The sequence below is a fragment of the Carettochelys insculpta genome, chromosome 1, assembly GCF_033958435.1.
Source record: "Carettochelys insculpta isolate YL-2023 chromosome 1, ASM3395843v1, whole genome shotgun sequence".
Classification (NCBI taxonomy): domain Eukaryota; kingdom Metazoa; phylum Chordata; order Testudines; family Carettochelyidae; genus Carettochelys; species Carettochelys insculpta.
This window is the reverse complement of record NC_134137.1, coordinates 230806742-230828556: the sequence shown is the minus strand read 5'-3', so window position 1 is coordinate 230828556 and position 21815 is coordinate 230806742. Positions and strand designations below refer to the sequence as shown.

The 21815-nt window shown below is 45.8% G+C and overlaps 1 protein-coding gene across 3 annotated transcripts in view; it reads right to left on the bottom strand.

Moving 5' to 3' along the window:
• Positions 1–289: 289 nt before the first annotated feature.
• FBXO40 (F-box protein 40) overlaps positions 290–21815 on the bottom strand; it is a 39987-nt gene continuing 18461 nt past the window's right edge. The window contains exons 3-5 of one of the 3 annotated variants that reach the window (XM_075001263.1): positions 21360–21389; positions 9718–11604; positions 290–6076 (exon numbers count right to left, since the gene is read on the bottom strand). In XM_075001263.1, coding sequence (XP_074857364.1) covers positions 5879–6076; positions 9718–11604; positions 21360–21389 — 2115 coding nt within the window. In that variant the 3' untranslated portion in view covers positions 290–5878. The remainder of the gene's footprint in view (positions 6077–9717; positions 11605–21359; positions 21390–21815) is intronic. The other 2 variants (XM_075001273.1, XM_075001281.1) reach the window with 2 other exon arrangements.

Genomic DNA, 21815 nt, shown 5'->3' with positions numbered 1-21815 from the left:
GTAAAAATACCGTCGTGTTAAAAAAAATTCTTCCTTTATTAATATTTTTGCACATCAGAAAAATTATTTTACCCTCATGTCAAAAATAACAAAACAATTTTCACTAGTGTTCAAAAAGAAACACAAATAATAAAAATACCTGAAAACAAAATCATCTAAAAATCTTAAGAAACAAAATTTCCCTCATGTAAAAATATTTTATTTTGTAAATGCATAACCATTTCCATTGTGTACATTTTTTGTTGTGTAAAAATAGTTTATTTATAATAAAAAAGAAATTGGAATATAAAAATATTTTTCCATGTGTTAAACAAATACCCCATGTGTAAAAATAAAATATTTTTTTCTCTCATATAAAAGAAATATACATTTTTCCCTCCTTAAAAAGCAACAGTAAATAAATAAACATATTATCTTCGGTAAAATAAATAAACAAATTATCCCACATAGAAAAAAAAAATTCCCCATGTGTAACCCTAGATACTTCACTGTGTAATGCAATAGAAGTCAGCAGATGAGAGATCTGAGAAATTATTGGGATGACTAAAGCCCCAGTGCATAGGAGCTAGGGGGAATTAAAAGGCATGGAAGAAGTGGAAGCAGGGGTGCTGAAACAATCTTTATAGTGGGGGTGCTGAAAGCAGAAAGCCGGTATTTGGGTTGGTATTGCCAGGGGTAGTGACCAGCATCTCTGGGAGGAAAAGGATGTGATTTAAAAGGAGATTTGAAGAAATGAGAGAGCTAAAGGGTTCAGGGTGAGGCCCCAGACACCTTGCAACCTGTATTCCTACCACACATGTAAAAGAACATGGGGCGCTTGTCAGAGGAACAGCTTTGTTGTTCACAAACTGTAACATTCTATTAGCTATAAAAAATAATACAAAACTTAGAAATGTCTTCACAATGGTGCCTTTCCTTTTGACAACCATCCCCATCTTACGACGGCCTGAACAGAACATCTTCCTTTTCTAGTGGGGGAGACCAATACATTTTTGAAGTGTTGTACCTAAACTATAGACTGAAAAAGAATTGTGCAACCTTTGTATAATGGGAGAACTGGACCATTGGTTAAAGAGGAAAGTTCCTAAAGGTCCCTTGATTAGAACTTGCCAACATTTACACTCAAGCAGATGAACACTTCTCAATACCAAATTTCTTTTCTGAAGCTAGTACTTCTACAGCATCTCTTTCTCTTAACGTCTTGCTGAGCATCTGGTTTTGGCAGTGGGCAGAGCCAAATCAGGCCTACTCCTTTTGCTCCTACAGGAGCAAAGAGACATTAGATGAGTAAAGTTTTGGGAACTGAAGGAAGAAAACACCCCCATCAGCTGGTGGTTGAGACGTAAGTATGCCATGGGAGCAAGGTCGTGGAGATAACTTCTGATAAGTGAGATAAGTTCAGTGCAGAGGAGAATTATGAAATCAGGCTGCTGATTCATGATTTGTTGGGCATGCTGCACTCTGACCAGGAGACCCCAAAAGAATTAAATAGAGAGTTGTACTGAGACTAGTCACAGATAATTGTTACGTAGGAGCATTTAAGGGATTGGAGTACAAGCCGAAGAGCACGAGCACCATAAATGTGCATATGATCAAAAATGATCTCGAAGGGCCCCAGAAAGGGAAAAAAGGGGGTGGGGAGAGGGGAACTTCCTGAGGAATGCAAACTGCTCATTAGCGAACATAAGAGCTGGGGCTAAAGGAGAGGCACTAACATGGCTCCTTTCTGACCACAGGGCATGGCAGGGGTGTTGAGACTTGTCAAAATCATAGGGTGTTGGAAAGTGTCAAACTTATACCACTCACTCACCCCAACTACTTTTTTTCTCCTGACCTCGCCATTCAAATTACCTCTTCCCAAACTTCCGACTCACACTCCCCTTTCTTAAAAAACAAACAGTCTCGTAGCACCTTAAAGACTAACAAATTTATTTATTAGGTAACAAGCTTTCGTGGGTAAGACTGACTTCTTCTTCCCCTTTCCTGAACTCTGTGCCCACCTGACTCTTTCCACGCCATCCATGCTCCTTCAGCTTTTGTGTATCCATTTCCCTTTCCTACCTCCAACCCCACCCCCTACCTTTCCTGTCACTCCTTGCTACCTCCACGACTGCTCTGACTTTTATTCATTCACGTTTCCTAAATCCCACCACTTCATATTTACCAAGTCCCATTCCCCAGTGAGAAGAAACTTCTGTCACAGCCTCAGGGCAACTACATCTGTCTCTCGTCCCCTCCATGGTAAACTCCAGGAGTTCCTCGTCAGGTCTCTAGTCTCCTGTTATTACCATGAGCATTGTCCCACTGCCTTCTGACAACAGGCTTTAAGGCTGCACGTCTCCTTGCTTTGCCCTGTGAAATCCCCAGCAAGCCAGTTTGTCTAAAGGCCAGTGCGTGTGGTTTGCTTTCTTTCTCAGGGCTATGAACAGTGAGGCCTGGTCAGAACCTAAAACTTAATTCAACCTTGCTGCTTCACTCCGGGGTGTGAAAAATCCATGCCCCTCAGAGATGTCGCTAAGTTGACGTAAGCTCTGTCAACTTAGCTACCCATCTATATGTCCAGTGGATTTAGTACAGCAATAGAAGAAAATCTATCCATTGCTGCAATGAGCATCAATACTAGATGTTACCATGATATAGCAGTAGCTGCTGTAGCATCTGCAGTATAAATATACACTATATTGCAGTGGTTCCCAAACAGTGGGTCACAGCCCCAAGTGGAGCAGCACCATCAGCTGCCAAATAGGTAGATGATGCCATATCCTCCGCCCAGGGTAATAGCACACACTGTATGTGTAAAGTCAAGCCACACACACAAAGAATGCCATTTTGCTTACAAAATGCTGCGATTCGTACAGTGTGACCTCGTGTGCTCCATACATGTTCGAGTTCTTGCTGCACAGAGGACTCCATGTTGTAAGGCACTTTTAAAAGGCGTGTTCCATGCTATATGGGAAAATGGGAAACAACATATGTGAAGATGGGATCATGCAGGGAAAATGTTTGGGAACCACTGCTGTATTTTCAGTACTTACAGAGAAAACATATAAAACAATAAAAGAATGTATATGCGTACTAAAAGCTTACCAGAGGTCACCCCCAGGACTCAGGTAAATGTCAGTCTTTCAATGCTCACAGTTGGGCTTGTCCTCTAGGGTTCATGTTCATGTTAGTTTGCAGATCAGGCACCAGAACCCCAGCTGGACAATTCGCCCGATGCTTTACAAAGCTTGGGACTTTGATTGCTATTCTCTGGGAACAGGTAATGACCAGTTGATGGCCCTCTCCTCAGGGCCTACTTGAAAAGGCTGGATTTTTGCATAACTGCAGTAGCTGAATTTACATGAACCACTCCTAGCTAACACCTCTGGGAGAGACGTGTTTGTTAAAGCATCGGAGAAAAAATCCTCTTTTGTCACTGGAGTGAATTCTATATACACATTACTGTGGCACAGATGCAGCACTTTGGTGTTGTCATGCCTGAACCTGCATTGCAGTAGCTGCAAGTCACCACACAACCCTTTCTAAGCAAGCACATTTATTGCTAAGGTAGAAATCATTACAGAGAAAACCTACACAAAAGAAGAAAAGCACCCACATGCTTACAAATAATGCATTAGTGATCACCCTAAGTCCAATTTACAGGTCAGTCTCTCAAATCTCACAGCTGGATTTCCCCCGGGCTACACGTTCATGTCAGTTTTTAGATCAGGCACAAGCACCCCAACTGGAAGGTTCAGCTGTTTCTTTCTACAGCTTGGGCCATTGATCTCCAGTCTCTGTCAACAGGTGATCACCAGTTGATAGCCTGCTCCTCAGGGCATAGCTTTGACAAGACCAGGTTTTTGCATAACTAGTGTGGTGGAATTTACATTAACCGCTCTCCATGGATTTCTCAGGAAACCCACTTACTACACTTTTAAATACATTCCTTATTCGTCCCAGATCTCACCTATGCCATAACTTCAATGGGACCGACACACATTTCAGTCAAGACCCAGAACAGACTGCGACTTTTGCTCTTTTGAAATAATACAGGTGATTAAAATGGGCTCAGGACTTGAAACCCAACATTCAGATTCAGTCTTCCTATTTGAATCCCTTTGTAGCAGACAAGTTGTCTTACAAAAGCAGCAGGTGCTCAGCTTCTCACAACAGATATGGAGTGGGGGGACACTGATGTCAGAAGTCCTGTGGCACCTTATAAACTAACAGATATTTTGGAGCATAAGCTATTGTGGGCAAAGACCCACCTTTGCCCACGAAAGCTTATGCTCCAAAATATCTGTTAGTCTATAAGGTGCCACTGGACTTCTAGTTGTTTTTGAAGATACCAACTTGGCTACCCCTCTGACACTGATGTCACAATGTCTCTGTATAATGAGAGGTAGAGCGGCAATGTTCTCTGGACTTAATGCAAGCAGATCAAAGCTGGAATAATATCAACACCATTGGTCAGATCCTGAAAAGATATAAACTGCCTTTCATGGTGCTATTTGACTTTGAACCCGCTGGTCAAATGAGAATCATTTGGAAGTTTGAGTATAGAAACCAGGAATTCATGTTTCTAATGCTGCTGGCTCACTGCATGACATTAAATATAGTATGTCATTTAGGGCAAATTTCTCAAAAAGAGACTTTAATTTTTGCTGTAATTTTGTATAACATTTTTTGCTTTAAGTATGCACTTAAATGCAGTCCAGAATAGGGATACTGGCCTGAAATAGGACCTCAAATCCTTCTTCCTCAAATCTGTGTTTGTTACGGTTTGATGCATTCCTGCATCTTTGAAAAAACACCTATACAGCTGTAACTGATTTACCAACTTGGAGCTTGCTGTCCTGTGCTTTTGCAACCCACTACCCTTGCTATCGCCACATCTGTCAGTACTGAGGCAGTCTACCAAGTTCACACTGAAGGGGTTTGTCTGTGTGCTAGTAGTTGTGGATGCTTCTACTTATGAACAGGGATGAGATCTATCCAAACTAGGTACTCTACCTGCTTTCCTCCTTGAGCCACAAAGTATGGTGACAATAGTTTTTGTCTGACTTCCACACTGCCAAGCTGGCTGCTATAAACTACTACTACTACTACGTAACCCTTGTACTCAGCATGGAGCAGAGGTCATCTACAAGTCTCCTCCACTTCACTCTGTCTTGGGACAAAACTTATAGATAGCTCCAGGAGTACCCAGTTGTTGTCCTTCAGTCTCAGTAGATCTTGTCCACGTTGTCTGAGGTCTTCCTCTTTTTGAATTTTCCTTGCGAGTTCCATGTGAGAGCTTGATGGACTATGCTGGATGATGGTTTTCTGAGAGTGTGGCCTAGTCATGCCACTTTCTTCTCTTGATTTCAGTGTCGATTGGTTCTTGTCCTGCTCTGTTCCAAAGCTCCTCATTTGTGATGAAGTCTTGCCATTTGATGCAAAGGATGTACCTCAGGCATCTGTTTATGAATGTCAGTAGCTGGTGATTTGAAGACTATTTAGTACACCAGGTCTCGCATCCATACAAGAGCACCTCTTCACATTTGTGTTGAAGATGGACAGTTTTGTCTTTGCGAACATTATGTGTGAACTCCATACGGGATGGAGAGCGTTGACTCTTATCACTGCTTTCTCCAGGTGGCTCTACTGACAAGCAGGCATGTAACACAGAAATAAATAGAAAGTCTGTGATATCAGCCAGCAGCTGAGTGAAGTAATGCATTTTTGTAATATTGCTAAAATACTGAAGGAGGATGATGCACCATATTCTAAACAGAACAGCAAAAGGCATTTCCATAGAGAATTTTCTTATGTGGTGCCCACGTAATAATCTCCATATCCTAGATTCCAATACTCCTCTGAGTGACCTGGGGGAGGAAGCTGGGGGATGTATTCAGGATCCATGCTTGAAAGTTGAGACCAAGCTATTTTGAGCCCGCTTTTGGGTTCCACTCATGCTGGCCAGCAAGAATGGGTCCTTCTTGTGTTCCACATCATAGAATGGACAAATCTTCAGGTGTTCAGACATGGAGGGAATGTCACTGAACTGCCAGTTGTGAACAGGGGCAAACAGGCTGCTAAACTGCCAGATCTAGTAAGTGGGAATAAAAGAGAGAATACAGGAGTGTTAATGAAAATGCAAGGAGGTTTTACAAATACATCTTTGTTCAGACATTAAAACGGACAGTCATTACCCTTAATTGACTGGACTAAATAGTGGTGTCATGACAGCATAGGTTGGTGCAATGGTGGAACAATCAGATCCTGTATCTTTATATACACGGTCATGTTACACTCTCCTTTTTGTGAAAATATACATAATTTTCCCAAACAAAAAGTATATTAAAATGGCAGTAAGCTTGGGAGTGTGCATGAGTAACATATAGGTAAAAAAATTAGATCAGTACTACAAGTATTCCTAAACTCTGCATTATAGATCTATGAACTTCAGAATTAACATGTTACAGAAATCCAAATATATTTGAATTATTAACCGATATATGTATGATGGAAGTAGTACACATCTCATAGTATTATGCATATGGTGTGTGTGTGTGTGTGTGCGTTTGTAAAAATAAAATTGGGAAATATGTTAACAGAATGTATCCTACTCCTCCCATCCTCTCTTCACCCATGTCAAATATCTTACAAGGCTTTGCAGAGATCTTCCATCTGCTTCGAGTATTTTTGCCAGTCAGTGTAAATCTGTAGCACAGACCTGCCTTTACTCTGTTATTCAAAGAGTCAACACTCTAAATTTGGGGAGAATATGTTGTATTTTTCATACCAGACAAAACCATGCTCTAAGTGCAAAATGGAATTCCACAGTACATGACTTCTTGAGCTGTTTCTTTGTGGGATACAGTTTCTGAGACACACTGCTCCACTTATTCTTCTCATTCAGTGCAGACCCACTTTGGTACAATGTCCCTAGTGTACAGGCCAGAAATGTTTTCTCTTCCAGGGACACTGAACAAGAGCAGTATTGACCTAGCACAACTATATCCCTTCAAATCCAATCGGAAACCTGAGGGAGCAGAAGGTAGAAGGGCTTCTCAAGAGAGGCCATGAAAAACCTAACTCTCACCACCTTTAATTTGTGCAGTAAAACTTCTGTCTTGCAAACAGCATTTCCTCAAGAACCACAAGAGCAGGCAGGCTGACACTCTCATAAAAGTAAAACCGAAGGCATGACAGTGAACTTAACACCATACTCAAAATCAGTGGCCTGAGATGATATCTAGAAAAGGGTTGAAAAATGACTTTGTCATTTTTGTTATTTCTCACTGTGTTTCATTTTTTTGCTTTTTCTCTTAATCGCTAGGTATGCTGGCAACAGAGACTTTTGAAATGACCAGAGTAGATTGAACACCAAACTATTGTTCTATTGAATCTTTTCTTTACCCCTGTGGTCAGAGATGGAACACTAGACCAAGCAGCCCATTGCTCTGTCCTAGTTCATCCATTCCTGTGTTCTGGAACTCATAGACTCAGATTCTAAGGCCAAAAACGGACCATCAGGATCATCTAGTCTGAGGTCCTGCCTGTTGTAGGCCACAGAACCTCACCCACTCACTTTCGTAACAGACCCCTAACCTCTGGGTGAGTTATTAAAGCCCCAAATCATGATTGAAAGGCTTAAAGTTACAGAGAATCTGCCATTGACTCTAGTTCCAAGCAGCAAGTGACCCATGCTGGGGGATCGGGGGGAGACTTCCCTCACGCTCCCTGGAAGCATTGTGGCGCTTCCCAGGAAGAGGCAGGCGGGAGCAGAGGGCAGGAGGGGATGGAGTACGGGCAGGGAAAGGGTGGGATACAGGTGGAGTAAGCATAGGAGAAAGAGGGGCATGGGTGGGGAGAGACTGGAGCAAAGGTGGAGAGGGAGCAGGACAGGGACACATGGCCGGCACCCCTCCAGAACTCCCACACCAGTTGCCTCTGCATGTGGCACATGGCCCTGCCCCTGCTCCTCCCTGCTCTGTCCCTTCTCTGCGAGGCCCCCACTGCCTGCTGCTGCTGCTGCTGCTGCTGCTGCTGCTGCCTAGTAAATTTTACTTCTCTCCTCCACTCCACCCCAAGATACATGCGACTCACTGTATCACTCCTTACCCCCGTCCCTGTGGAGGCAGGGGAGTGAGGAGGGATAGGGTGAGTCAGAAGCAGGCAGAGGGGTGAGGGTTTGGCAGGGGAGTGAGGAGGCAAGTGACAAGCCAGCTGGGGCGTGTCTGGTGGTGGACAGGAGGGGTAAGAAGGTAGGCAGGGGTGGGGTCTCATGGCTGGTGGGGGAGTGAGGAGGAATGAGGCAAGCCAGTAGCAGGTGAGGTAGATGGTAGTCCCCTGACATCCCTATTCCTACTCAATATTTCTTTTCTTATATATCCAAAGCTCGTATTCGTTTGGTTATGTTCTCACTGAAAGTCCTTTTCAGAGTCGCTGCTCTTTGTGATACTGTCCTCCATTCTTTGTGACCCCCAATCTTTTTCTGTCCAGATGTGACCTTGTACATGTAGTCACAATGAAGAGCTTGTCTACACCATGTGTTAGCCTGCACTGGGGGACAGAAGTTCTAATGGGCACCAGCATGTTTGCACACACTAGCCCATGGGCACCCTGCTAAGGACACACAAAACAGTTCCCTCGATGTAGTCCAGTTTCAAACAGTAATACGTTAATGCACGTGAGGGCGCCTTTTGTGTACGCCAGCTGGTGCCATTGGAATTTACATGACAATGCACTAATTTATCACATAGACAAGCCCAAAATCTCCAAGCCTGTTCAGTCCTTGACCTCTTGTGAGAGTAACAACAAAATCAGTATCATGCTGTGATGGTGAATTTGTGATGGTGACACCAGTTGACTGGTGAAGCGCAAGACTTCTCTGCGGTTAGGCGGCTAACATTCAGCTTTATTGAATTCAATAAGGCAACAGATGAGCCAAACTGGACACTGGTAAAACCAGGTCCAGCAAGGCTGCTTGATGCAGCTAACTCTAGTATTTTATACCCTTACGCAAACAAAGCCCAGTGCCAGAGGCAATTAGTTAGAGAATCGTAAATCACTTCTCAAGGGGAAACCGTTATCAGCAAAGAGAAACAGGTACTGGGGAGCTGGAACCTTAACTCCAAACAGTCCATTAACGCATTCCATAGAGCTCATCCTGCCTGCCATTCCCAAACGGGTCAAGGAAAGTACAGGCTCTTGTGTGCATGCAGAAGTGAGGGATGTGAAATGGCTTCTTATACAAGATGGTTTCCACATGACTGTGAGCCAGAGTAAGACCTGCCAACACATGTCACTTAGAGCACCAAGTAGGTAGCAGGTGGAAGTTTCAGCCATTACCAGCCTGAGCTAGTTTTAAACTTAGAGATGAAGGACTTCCTGTCCCATGCCTGACACCTTAAGCAGACAACAAAGCAAAATTTCATGATAACCCTGTAAATTACCAATCTGTGAAAACATTAGGAGTTGATGTGAAAATCTGGGCTCCCTTCACAATCACCATTACTTGCAAATATTTCACTTTTGCCTTAAAAAATAAGAAGTGGTCATTTCAGGTGATCTGTAAATGCTGAACAGAACCCAAAAGAAGTAGAAGCCTAATTTCAAAAAAGTTCTTTGTGAGTTTTATATGTCAGGAAAGCCTAGTTCACACCAAATAAGAGTTTGTGTGTTATATTTGAATGAGACTTTCCCGCAAATACCTTTTGTGTCACAAACACTACTGCCACTTGCCTTTTTGCGAGCTCTCCATGAAGTACCTCCATGAGAATATCTTTTTTTCTCCCACAGCAGGAAGACCATCCCTCTCTCTTGAAGTAGAGTGGCACAGATATCCCTCATCAGGAAAGACACTTGGGACAGCTGAGATAAGCTGAAGCTGTCCAAGAAGCCAGCAATATACTGTAAAATTTCCAGTGGAAGACTGCTCAAGGAGTCTTTATTTTTTTGTTGCTTATTTGCTGCAAAATTGCATTTCTGTATTTCAGAAAGTGTGGAATCAACTTCTGGTTTCATAGCTAATGTATCAAGGTGTTGGCTGTAGATAAACTTTGCCTTATGACCAACAGGATAGAAGCGGTTTTGAACAAAAGTACATCCCAAGTAGGCAAGTGGACAGCGATGCTGGAACCAGCCACTTAGACAGGACTGGATATCAGCATGGACATTCTTGAAATGTGAAGGAAACTCGTCTCTTCTAAAGAAGTGATTGCAAGTGAATGTGAAGGCTGAGCAGCTTTTGTTATGTCTTCTGGTCACACACTCAGTATGAAGCTCCACATGGAGTTCTGGTGGACTTATTATATCTAGAACATCTGCTAGGACAGCGCTAGAGGAGAAGGGTTCCACCTGAAAGTTGTATGTCTGCGTCCCAAAATCCATGAACAGTCCATCAATACTCTTTGCTTCTGAGATCTCGTGACCTTTCAGTTCCTTTTCCAATGCACACAATAGTGTGGCTTTGGCTATATCTGCCTGAGGACATTCCTCCAGGCTCATCTCCAAGTCTGAGGTATCCACTGACTTGTCCATCGTTGGTATCTTGTATGCCTGGGTGTCTCTTAGGCGTGCTCTTTTACCATGATAGCTAACAGGCACTTTGAATGTGCAGACAGTCTTCACTTCATGAGCCTCCAGGTTCCCATATACAAAGTCTTTCTCTCTTGGTGTGCAGGCAGCTAACTGACCAAAATGGATGAGCATTCTCCCATGATGTACCAGATACATGTTATAATCCCCTACGTTAACTTCTTTTTTCAACCTCTCCAGGATCCCGTCTTGCCAAGGAGCCAGGCCTGTCTTTTCTGCACCTGTAATCACTTGGTTGTCTTTTCCTTTTGGTTCTTCCACAGGAGCGGCTTCCTTTTTTTTCTCTGTTGGGTTGCCACTGCAAAGAATCTGTCCTGTTTTCTTGTAACTGCCCTCACCCCTTTTTTCAGAGTTCGCTGACAAGCCTGTTGCCTTCAAGGCTGAAAGCTCTTTGCTAAACATGTTCTCCCAGGTTTTGTAACTTGCTAGATCCATCCCCTCCTTATCCTTTGCCAATTCCTCACGCTCCTGCTGATTAAGTTCAACCACTGGGCCACCATCTTCTCTAGAATCACATGCTTCTCCCCCCATGGCTCCTTCATCCAAATCTGCAGCTCCAGGTTCTTTCATTTCGTCATCTTTTCTCCATTCTGGGAATAGCTCAGCTATTTTCAGGGTCCTAAAAAGAATCTTCTGGTCTCTGAGGGCCAGGGCTGTATCCAGACTCTGTTCATTATGTGGCTCCTTCAGAATGTTCTTATGGAGACTGGTTTCTGCGTCCACATTTGGCCAGCGATTCCATTCCATAGAGCAGTGAACCACGCTGGCCGGACAAACCTGAAGATGCTTTGCCAGCTTACAGCGGGCCATGGAAAAAGGGCAGCCATAAACTGAGTTGAGGCATGAGACCTCTTCTAGGGGACACAGGAGCTGGTGTTCTTCCTGTTTGCACATATGAAAGGCAGCCCCGCAGCGGGCACGGCAGTTGATCACTATGCAGGAGACGGTGAGCTCGATTGGGACTTGGCATTGCCGGTTGAAACATTTCTCACAGTGTCTGTGGTGTCCAGGAGGAGTTTTCTGAGCTCTGCCCTGTGAACATCATGAATAAGAAAAGCCAAAAGAAAACAGTTATTGCCTCGAGAAGCAAGACTGGCCACAGACACAAACTGCCTGACTCCTACAGGCCAAGTCTTAAAAAGTTTTAATCTGAAGAGTGATTATATATACATAATACACATTGACTTGTCAGTTCTGGTCCCTGCGTGTGGCAGAGTCATATCTGTTAATGATGGTGATTTAAAATAAACCATTTAATAAAATCTGTACTCTTGTTAGTCCAGCAGAGCAGCACAACTCTGAAAGCTGGTTTCTCATCCTCCGTTTGCATCCGTTATTCCAACCAGCTAAAGGCAATGTGACTACACAGATGTAACTGAGCACACAACAGAGCCTTTTGGTCATCTGTGCAGATCACTTCCATGTCAAGAATAGGAATTTATATGCACAAAGTTTCCTTCATACTGTTCAATCAGGAGGCAAGGAATTTCCTTCTCCTCATAGGAAAAGCTAACAGATGGTTTAACCAATAAAGCTGGTTGCTCCCTTATGTCCACATAGATGCTGCACTGCTAAACTTACGTCTTTCTCCAAATGCATAGCAGCATGGCTCAGATTGTGTGATGTTCACATTGTCTTCTCCATTGTCTTTAGAAACCTCCCCTGAGTGTGAAACTGCTTACGTTAAGATTTATTCAGTCAGCATTAATTTAATCTGGTCTGCTGACTGGCTCCTCAACCTAGCCTGTAGATGGCACCTGCACACGTAAGGGAATGGAGACTCTTGAGGTATTTCTCCCATGTAACCCTCCGAATAGAGTCATAGATTCCAAGGCCAGAAGCACCTTCTGCAAAAGGATTTCACTTCCTACAAAACATATTCCATAGAATTTTCCCAAAATAATGCTTAGAGCACATTATTTTAGACAAATATCCTATCCTGATTTAAAAAATAGTCAGTGATGGAAAATCCATCAGAATCCTGGGTAAATCGTTTTAGAGGTTAATTACCTTCACTGTTAAGAATTTACACTTTCTTTCCAATTTGAATTTGTATAGATTCAACTTTCAGCCACTGGCTTATGATATACTTTTCTCTGCTAAACTGAAGAGCCCATTATTAAATATTGGTTCCCTGTGTAGGTGCTTGTAGACTGTAACCAAGTGACTGCTTAATCATTCCTTTGTTCAGCTGAACAGATTGAGCTCTGGCTAAAAGGCAGGTTTTCTAATCCTTTAATCTGTCTCATGCATCTTTTCTGAACCCTCATCAATTTATCAGTCATGCTCTTGAACTGCGGACACCAGAACTGGACATTATATTTCAGCAGCAATCACATGGGTGCCAAATACAGAGGTAAAATAATCCTTAGACTTCTCCAGATTCCCCTGTATATGCATCCAAGAATCACATTTTTCTTTTTGTCTACAAGGTTGCCTTGGAAGTTCATATTCAGATGATTATCCGCTATGAACCCCAAATCGGTTTCAGGGTCACTGCTTCCAAGCATATAGTCCCCCATCCTGTAAATGGGGTTTACATTCTTTTTTCCTAGATGTATACATTTAGCCTTATTAAAATACATACTGTTTGGTTGTGCCCAGTTTACCATGCAATCCAAACCACTCTGTACCAGTGACTTGTGTTTGTCATTATTTACAACTTCTCCAATTAATGTACAAATTTTATCAGGGATGTTTTTCTATTTTTTTTCTTAGCATATGCCTAAGAAAAGATCCATGCTCACCCTTAATAGAAACCCCCTCAATGTCTTACAGTTCATTTTGAGACCTATCAACTTGCCAGCCTTTAGTGTGTTCTGGGTTAATTTTATCTTGTTCTAGTTTTTTAATTAACATGTTTTGCAGTACCATGTCAAATTCCTTACAGAAGTCTAAGTATATTCAATCAATACTATTAACTTTATCAACCAAACTTGAAATCCCATCAAAAAGAGATACGTTAGTTCAGAGTTTTCAAAAACAATTTGGCCATGGAACACTTTTGGGCACGGACTACATTGATGGAACATGTACATGCTGGTCGTTGGAGGATGGGAGGAGGGTTCACACCAAAAAATTGCCACACACAGTGCTCAAAGTTGATTTAAGAGTTAATTTTTTATTACAACAAGAAGTCTTGTGGCACCTTATAGGCTAACAGATATTTTGGAGCATAAGCTTTCGTGGGCAAAGACCTGCTTCATCAGATGCATGAGTCAGTTTTTTTATCAGTTTTATCAGTTTTTATCAATTTTTATCACTTTTTTTTTTTAAAAGGAACTAAACATAACAAGTGAAAATCCTCTGAATGAACTAATGCCCTTCTGATAGGAGGATGGTTAACAACCCAGTAAATATAAAAATTAAGTACAAACCCAAAAAAACCCAATCTGTGTAGCAGCCAAAAGAAGAATGGTCAGTGCTGTTCTTTTGTACAAAAATAGAAAGGACAATATTGTTCAAAAAAGGACTGTCCTTCCTTAAAGCTTAAAAAAACATCTTTATGAAAAAGCAACACAAACAAATTAGGTATGGAAAATATCTTTAAATGTTGTGTTTTTATAAATGTGTTATTTTTACAGAAAACTACTGGAAAATAAAAATAAGTAACATTTGACAGTTTTTTTAATGGGAAGATTGTTTTTGCATCTCTGTTTTGGCACAAGCTATATAATAACTATACTATTATGAATGCATTATAAATATTAATATACCTACAATCCAAATACTATTCAAATACCTTAGTATTTTCATACACACATAATTTCTTATCTAATATTTTAGAACAGAAAATATCACTAGCACTGAAATTTTTTCACGGAACACCTACTTGCATCGCGCGGAACACCAGTATATCTATCAAGGAGTTTCTTTATAAATGGAGTAACATACGGTGATTAAGGTAACAAAGGGCTTGTCATTCAAGTAATTGAGGGATTACTAGCTGGTCATGACAACTTTAAAAATAACAAGAAGTCCTGTGACACCTTATAAGCTAACAGATATTTTGGAGCACAAGCTTTTGTAGGCAAAGACCCGCTTCGTCAGATGCCCCACGAAAGCTTATGCTCCAAAATATCGTTAGTCTATAAGGTGCCACCGGACTTCTTGTTGTTTTTGATGATACAGACTAACTCAGCTACCTCTCTGATACTTATCACAAGAAAGTTGCTGAAACAGGAAGATAATACAGCACTTCCCTTGCCCTAGTCACAAGGCTACATTTCAACCTGGTTTAGCCCCATATTTAATTTGTGGAGGGAAAAGGCCAATGCTTGTCAAGAAAAAATTCAGTTCCTCACCTTCTTGTAATTGTTGTTCTTCAAGATGTATTATTCATGTCAATTCTAGTTGAGGGGAAAGCACAGTGATGAGGTGGAGGGATAATTCACTGATAGAGCACTGACCTTGTAAACCCAGAGTTGTGAGTTCAGCCCTTGGGGGGGCTCTTCAAGGGTCTGGGACAGGTTAGTTTTATAGTGGGGTGAGAGATATCTCAGTGGTTAGAGCATTGGGCTTGTAAACCCAAGGTTGTGAATTCAGTTCTTGAGGAGGCCTTTCAAGGGTCTGGAGCAGGTTAGATTTAAAAAGAAATCTGCCAGGATGGTGATAGGTCCCGCTATGAATGCAGGGGACTGGACCTGATGACCTCTTGAGATCCTTTCCAGCTCTATGAGATATGGATATCTCCATGTTACTAAATGCTCCAATGAGCCATGCACATGCATTTGCACAGGAACCAGAATATTTTCCCCCAGCAGCTAGCTTTAGGGTTGGCCTCGGCACTCTCTGAAGTCGTGGACACTCATGGTGCCCAATATTGAACCCTGCTGACCTGCTCCCACCTCAGTTCCTTCTTGCCAGATACTCCAACAGTGGGGAAAGGCTTTGGGTATTGGAATGGACATAAAGACCAGCGCTCAAAGAATAAGAGTTACAAGAGGCTGAGTAACCATTTTTCTTCTTTGAGTGTGTGTTCGCGTGCATTCCCATCTACTGATTCAGCAGCCCAAGTTCAGGTGGTGAGGCTGGAGTTTTGCACTGAATGTAGCACAGTGATCACCTGGCAAAAGTGTGGATGGAAGACCAGGTTGCTGCCCTGCCAGTTTACTAGGTAGGGATCTGTGCCAGGAATGCAGTGGAAGATCCCTACATCCTGACAGAGTGTGCAGTGAATAGAGGTGCGGCCACTCCTGCAAGGTTGTGCACGACGCTATCCAAGTTGAGATGCATTGAGATGATACAGGTTGACCTTTCATTCTGTCTGCCGCAGCTGCGAATAGTTGGGCTGACTTTCTGAACGGTTTCATTCTCTCTGTGTAAAAGGCCAGTGCCCTTCAGACATCCAGAGAGAGAAGTCTTTGTTTCAGGCTGCTGGAATGCAGCTTAGGGTAGAATACGGGGAAGATGTCCTGTCTGATATGTACCTCCAACACCACCTTCAGGAGGAAAGCAGGATGACACTGGAGTCACACTTTGTCCTTATAAAATATGATACAAGGGGGTTCTGATGTTAGAGCCCTGAGCTCAGATATCCTCCTGGCTAAAGTTATTTCTGCCAGGGATGCCACTTAGTAAGAGAGGTGTAGCAGGGAGCATGTGGCCAATGGCTGAAATAGCAAGTCCAATCAGCCGAGACAGGAGTAGGTTGAGGTCTTAGGTGGGCAAGGTTGGCAGACAATGAGGGTAAAGTCTGTCAAGGCCTCTTAAGAATCAATTGACCAGAGGGTTCACAAATCCTGAGTTGGCCTTGTGTGTCCACATGGGGTGACAATGCGGTGGCTAAGTGAACCCTCACTGACGAGAGTGAAAGTCATTGCTGTTTCTGATGAAAGAGGGAGTCCAAAATAAGAGGCACTGAGGCCAGGATCAAATTAATGTCAGAGAGCTCTCAGGCAGTGTGCCTGGCATGCGAGACCTTCCGGGCACACCTATCGACAACGATGCACCGTGCAACAGCAGTGCCAACCAAATTAAAAGTCTCTCCCACTTGGTGAGGTAGGTGGCTCTCATAGAGGGTTTTCTGTGGCCAGGGAGGATTTGTCTGATTTGATCTGAGCAGGAAAGCTCCATTGGATCCAGCCACAGAGCTTCTACACCGTGAAGTGCAGCGACTAGAGGGTCAGATGATGGAGATGTCCATGATCATGCATCAGATGGTCCAGGAGGATCAGTAGGAAGACTGGAGCCTCCACTGACATGTTGAAGAGGGGTGTGTACCAGTGCTAATGGGGCTAGGCTGGTGCTATAAATATGACCTGAGCTTGTTCCCGCCATATCTTGAGTACCTTGTGGATGAGCGGTGTGGGTGGAAAGGTGTGCAGAAGATGCCCTCCCCATGGAGGAGAAATGTGCCAGCTGTGCAGTCTGAGCTGTGTTTTATGAAGAAGCGGAAGTGCTGAAACTTCCTGTTGTGCCATGTGGCAAATGGGTCCATCGGGGGAACCCCCCACCTCTGGAAGATTGAATGTGCAACATCTGGGTGAAGAGACCACTTGTGTCCATGAAATGACTGCCTGAAGCAGTCTGCCAACCCGTTCTGTACTCCGTGAAGGTGCAACATTGCAGGTGTATCGAGTGTTCTACCCAGAAGTCCCACAGGGTGAGGGCTTCCTGGAATAGGGGAGAAGAGCAAGCTCCCCACTTCCATTTGTCGATACGCAACACTGCTGCTGCACGGTGTGTCGTCGCTGATAGGTGTGCCCGGAAGGTCTCGCGTGCCAGGCACGCTGCCTGGGCTCTCTGACATTAATGTGGTGAACTGGAGACCAGAGACCTTGAGTCCTGAGGTTCCCCACGTGGGATCCCCATCCCAAGTCTGATGCCTCTTTCACTAGGGTCAGGGACAGATGGCGGGGGTAGGGAAGGAGATTCCTGGGCAACCCTGTGGGTTTATCCACTGCAGGAGGCAGTCGGGCACCGGCAAGTCAGCATCATGATCCTGTCCAAGGGGTCCCAGGCTGGGCAATATGCGGACGCCAACTATGAGTGAAGACGTCCGAGTCTGACACGCTGCACCACGTAGGTACACGCAGCCACATGTCCCAGAAGCTTCAGGCAGTTCTGTGCTGTGGTGGTGGGAAACTGCCTGAGGCCTTGAATAATGCTGGTCAAGGCATGGAACCTTACTTTCGGTGAGCGTGCCCTGGCTTGGGTCGAGTCCAGGGCTGCCCATATAAACGCTGTCCCCTCAGCAGGGAACAAAGTGGTTCATGCCTCATCGAGAAGACCCCAGTTGTCATAGGCGGCTCTGATGAATTTGACTTGAGTTTCCACCTGAATCCCAGAATGGCCTTGGATAAGCCCATCACCAAGATATGGGAACATCGGTACCTGGTGCCTGTGCAACGACATAGCAATGCTGTTTTGCGCTTGGTGAAGAGCCAAGGTGCTGCTGACAGGCTGAACGGAAGAACTGTAAACTGGTCGTGGTACTGTTCTGTTCACCATGAAACTGAGGTACTTTCTGTGGGGCTGAGAAACTGCAATGTGGAACGTGCCCCCTCAAGGCAAGGGCAGCATACCAGTCTGCTGGATCCAGAGAGAGGAGGAGGGCAAGGATACCTTGCACAACCTGAATTTCTTTATGCGCTTGTTGAGTTCTCCCAGGTCCAGAATGGGCCTGAGGCTGCCGTTGGCTTTTAGTGTTAGAAAATACAGGGAGTAAAAGCCCTTGGCCCTGTCGTCCTGAGGAGCCTCCTCCATTGTCCCTGAAGAAGAAATGCCTGCCACTCCTGGATAAGGAGTTGCTTGTGAGAAGGTTCCCTGAAGAGGGATGGGGAAGAAAGGTGGAAGGGTGAGAGGGTGCAGAACTGGATGGAGTATCCCCTCTCTACCGCACGGAGCACCCAGCAGTCTGAAGAAATATAGGACCATGCATGGTAGAAAGGAGACAGGATGAGAAGGCAAAACGGGGTGGATACACTTGGGGATCTGGTGCAGAATCCTCAACTGCACCTTCAAAGGGCCTGCTTCTCAGCTGATGAAGGTGTTTGCTGGTGAGAGCCCAGACCTAAGGGTGGGTGTGGCCTCTTTATGTTGCCCCCTTCTTCCTACATGAGCCTTCCTGGCAGTTCAATGGTTGTTAGGAGGGCAGAGGTGGGCCCAGCGTAAAGTGTCTCCACTGTGAAGCGGAAGTATAGAGTCCTTTAGGCTCTGCAGCCTTTTGTCTGTTTTGATGGAGACTAGAGCCACGCCCTCAAATAGACGGCTCTGAATAGTTTGTGGGACCTCATGTAGCAGGCCTGAGACCTGGAGCCAAGTGCCTCTCCATATGGCGATGCCTGTGGTCATGATGCATGTACCTCTGTCTGCTGCATCCAGTGCGTCTTGTAGTGAGGCATGAGAGAAGAGCCTCCCTTCCCCCACCAGAACCAAAAACTTGCCATGGGAGTCCTGCAGCAACAACTCTGTGAATCACCATTGCACCTCGTGTGTCATACAGGCTGAACCTCTAAAACCTGTGACTCTCTGGTCCAGCATCCGTGGCCCAGCGTGACCATGTACATTGCTGGACCAGAGAGCCATGGAGCCCTGAGAGTTGGGGGTCTGGGAAATGGGGTAAGGCAGCATATGGCTGTGGCTCCTAGGCCCACTGCAGGCTGCTCCTTCCATATTCCCAGCTGCAGGCCACGGCTCTCTGGTCCTGCCGCCATCCACTGCCCTGGCCATGGTGCACCACTCTCCAGCTCCAGCTGGGCTGGGGAGCAGTGTCCTGCGGCAGGGCTGGGGAGTAGCAGACTGCAGCCAGGGCCGGGGCCAGGGCCAGAGAGCCACAACCTACAGTGGGGCGAGAGAGCCACGGCCAGGGCTGGGTAGCAGGAGACCATGGCAGGGCTGGAAAGTGGGGGACTGCAGTGAGCCGGAGCCAGGGTTGAGGAGCAGTGACCCAGAGCAGGGCCAGGGAGCAGGGGCCAAGGCCAGGCAGTGGTTAGCAGCTGGGAAGGGAGCCTGGGAGCTGGGCCAGAGGCCAGCTGGGGATGGACCTACCCTGATCCGACAAAATCCCTGGTCTGGGACTGCTCAGGTCCCCAAGGTGCCGAACCAGGGAGGTGGAACTTGTGGCTGTACCTGCTGGCTGTGGCCTGCTGCTTGGAGACGCGGAGCTGTAATCCACTGGTGGAACAGACCTTTCTTCCATAAAGATCTAGCCCAGGCATGGGGAACCTTCTTGGGTTGGGGGCATCCGACCCATAGGAAAATCAGTTGGTGGCCTCCCAGAAGAAAGAAAACCCGAACTCTCATTGAGGCGAGAAATAGAAAAACCTCACAGGTGTGGCCCCCAACCGAGAAGCAGGAAACAAAGACGCTACCCTCAAACTCCAGCCCCCAGGGCACAAGGAAGTTCTAACAAACTGTCCCTGCCAGTAAGAAGGAACAGAGGAGGAACATGGCAGGGATCTATATTGGGCGTCATGAGGGCACAACTCCAGGGGGTGCCCAGGCTAACCCTATGGCTAGCTGCTAGGAGCAAAAATATGTTGTCTGCCATGCGTACGCACACGCACACACACCTGATGGGCACGCACAGGAACAGGGGCAGCCGGTTTGCCAAAATTTTGGTAGTGCCCAGAACACCCAGAGCCTGCACCACACACGCACCCTGCCTCTTTCCCCCACGCCTACCAAACAACTCTGGGAGGGAGTTTGGGTGCTGGGTTCTGGTTCTGGGATGGGACAGGGGTTTGAGGAGCAGGAGGGGATGCAGGGTGTTGGAGGGACTTTGGGTGCAGGAGGGATGAGGGATGAAGCGCTGGGGGAAGTTTGGTGCTGGTGGAGATCTGGAGCGAAGGCTCGGGGGTGGAGTCAGAGGATTAGGGTGTAGTCTGTAGGAGGGAATGTGGGGGCAGAAGGGGGTGAGGCGTGCAGGCTCTTGGCTGGGCAGAGAGGTGGGGGTGCTGGGGGGAGGCTCTTGGTGGTGCAGGAGTTTGGGGGCAGGACAAGGTGCGGGGGATGTGTCACGCGTACCTGGGGCTCTTCCCTCTGGCAGTGGCTCCTGGTGGGGGAGGGATTTCTGCATGCTGCAGCCTGCCTGCCGTCCAGTGTGCTCCTGTCCTGTGTGACCCCACAGCCCACCTCCTGTCCCCTTGGCCCCTCACCTCACCACCTCCAGCAGCGCAGCAGTGCTAGAGCAACTTCCTGCTGCTCACACCACTCAGCCGCTGGCATAGGAATCCCTGTGGCCAGGAGCCAGAGGGAGGGTGTCCATGCGCTACTCCAGCTGCTGAGAGCAGTGCATGAAGACACGCACACTGTCCCCCACCCAGGGGCTGCAGAGAGGTGCCAGCAGCCACGGGGACTGAGTGGCAGGAAGCTGCTCGAGCCCTACTGTGTTGTCAGTGGTGTTGGAGGGGACACCTGGGGCATTTTAAATTGCTGGGGACCACCAGGTGGGGCTGGCAGACACATGGGGAGGAGGCATGTACGGGGCATCAGGTTGGACTGGGAACATGTGGGGTGGGGGAGCTCAGGGGAGTGGCAGATAGATCCAGGGAGAGACCCATCCTCAAACTTTTCTGGAGCCCTGTCCCAGGCCAGGAATACTCCTGGTGCTGGGATACCATGGGCCCATACAACTCGCTGCCAAGTCACACGAAGAAGAGCTCAAAGAAGAACGGTATTTAAATTTATAACCAGTGCCCGCCTTCTCCTTTTCCTTTGCTACACAACAAAAAAGGTGGAAAGTTGAGGGACCTTTCAGCTTGTCAGGATGAAGGAAAGGATGGGGACAATTTTACTGGAAGTGTTGTACAAGGAAATCACACATGCTTTCCAGAGGCACCTACCATAATTCCAGCAGACTGTCTTGTTTGCCTCTGAGGAAGAAATGCAAATAGTTAGTCAACTAACCAAGGCTTCTGGGTTTCAGTAAATGACGCAAAGACAGTGCTGCCAATGCCCCTCAAGAGCAGCGCTAGCCATTTGGCTGTCCAAGGTGGAAAATTTTTTCAGCATCCCCTCTCCCTCCAGAAGCTGATCAAGAATGATGATAATAATAAGCGCTTTTTTGGGAAGAATAAAAAAAAAAAGGAGCTGGTACTCAGCCAGTCGTGCAGCTGGGGCTGCCAGGGTACCAGGACTCAGTACCAGCAAGTACCAGCCCCCAAAAAAGCACTGATCATAACAATTACGATTAGGAAAGCTGAGCAGCACAGAGGTCTGCTGGTCCCTGGAGATGGGGGCTGAGATCAACAACACTGGCTGATCACCCATAGAACCAGCCCAGGTGCTCCAATCTCATT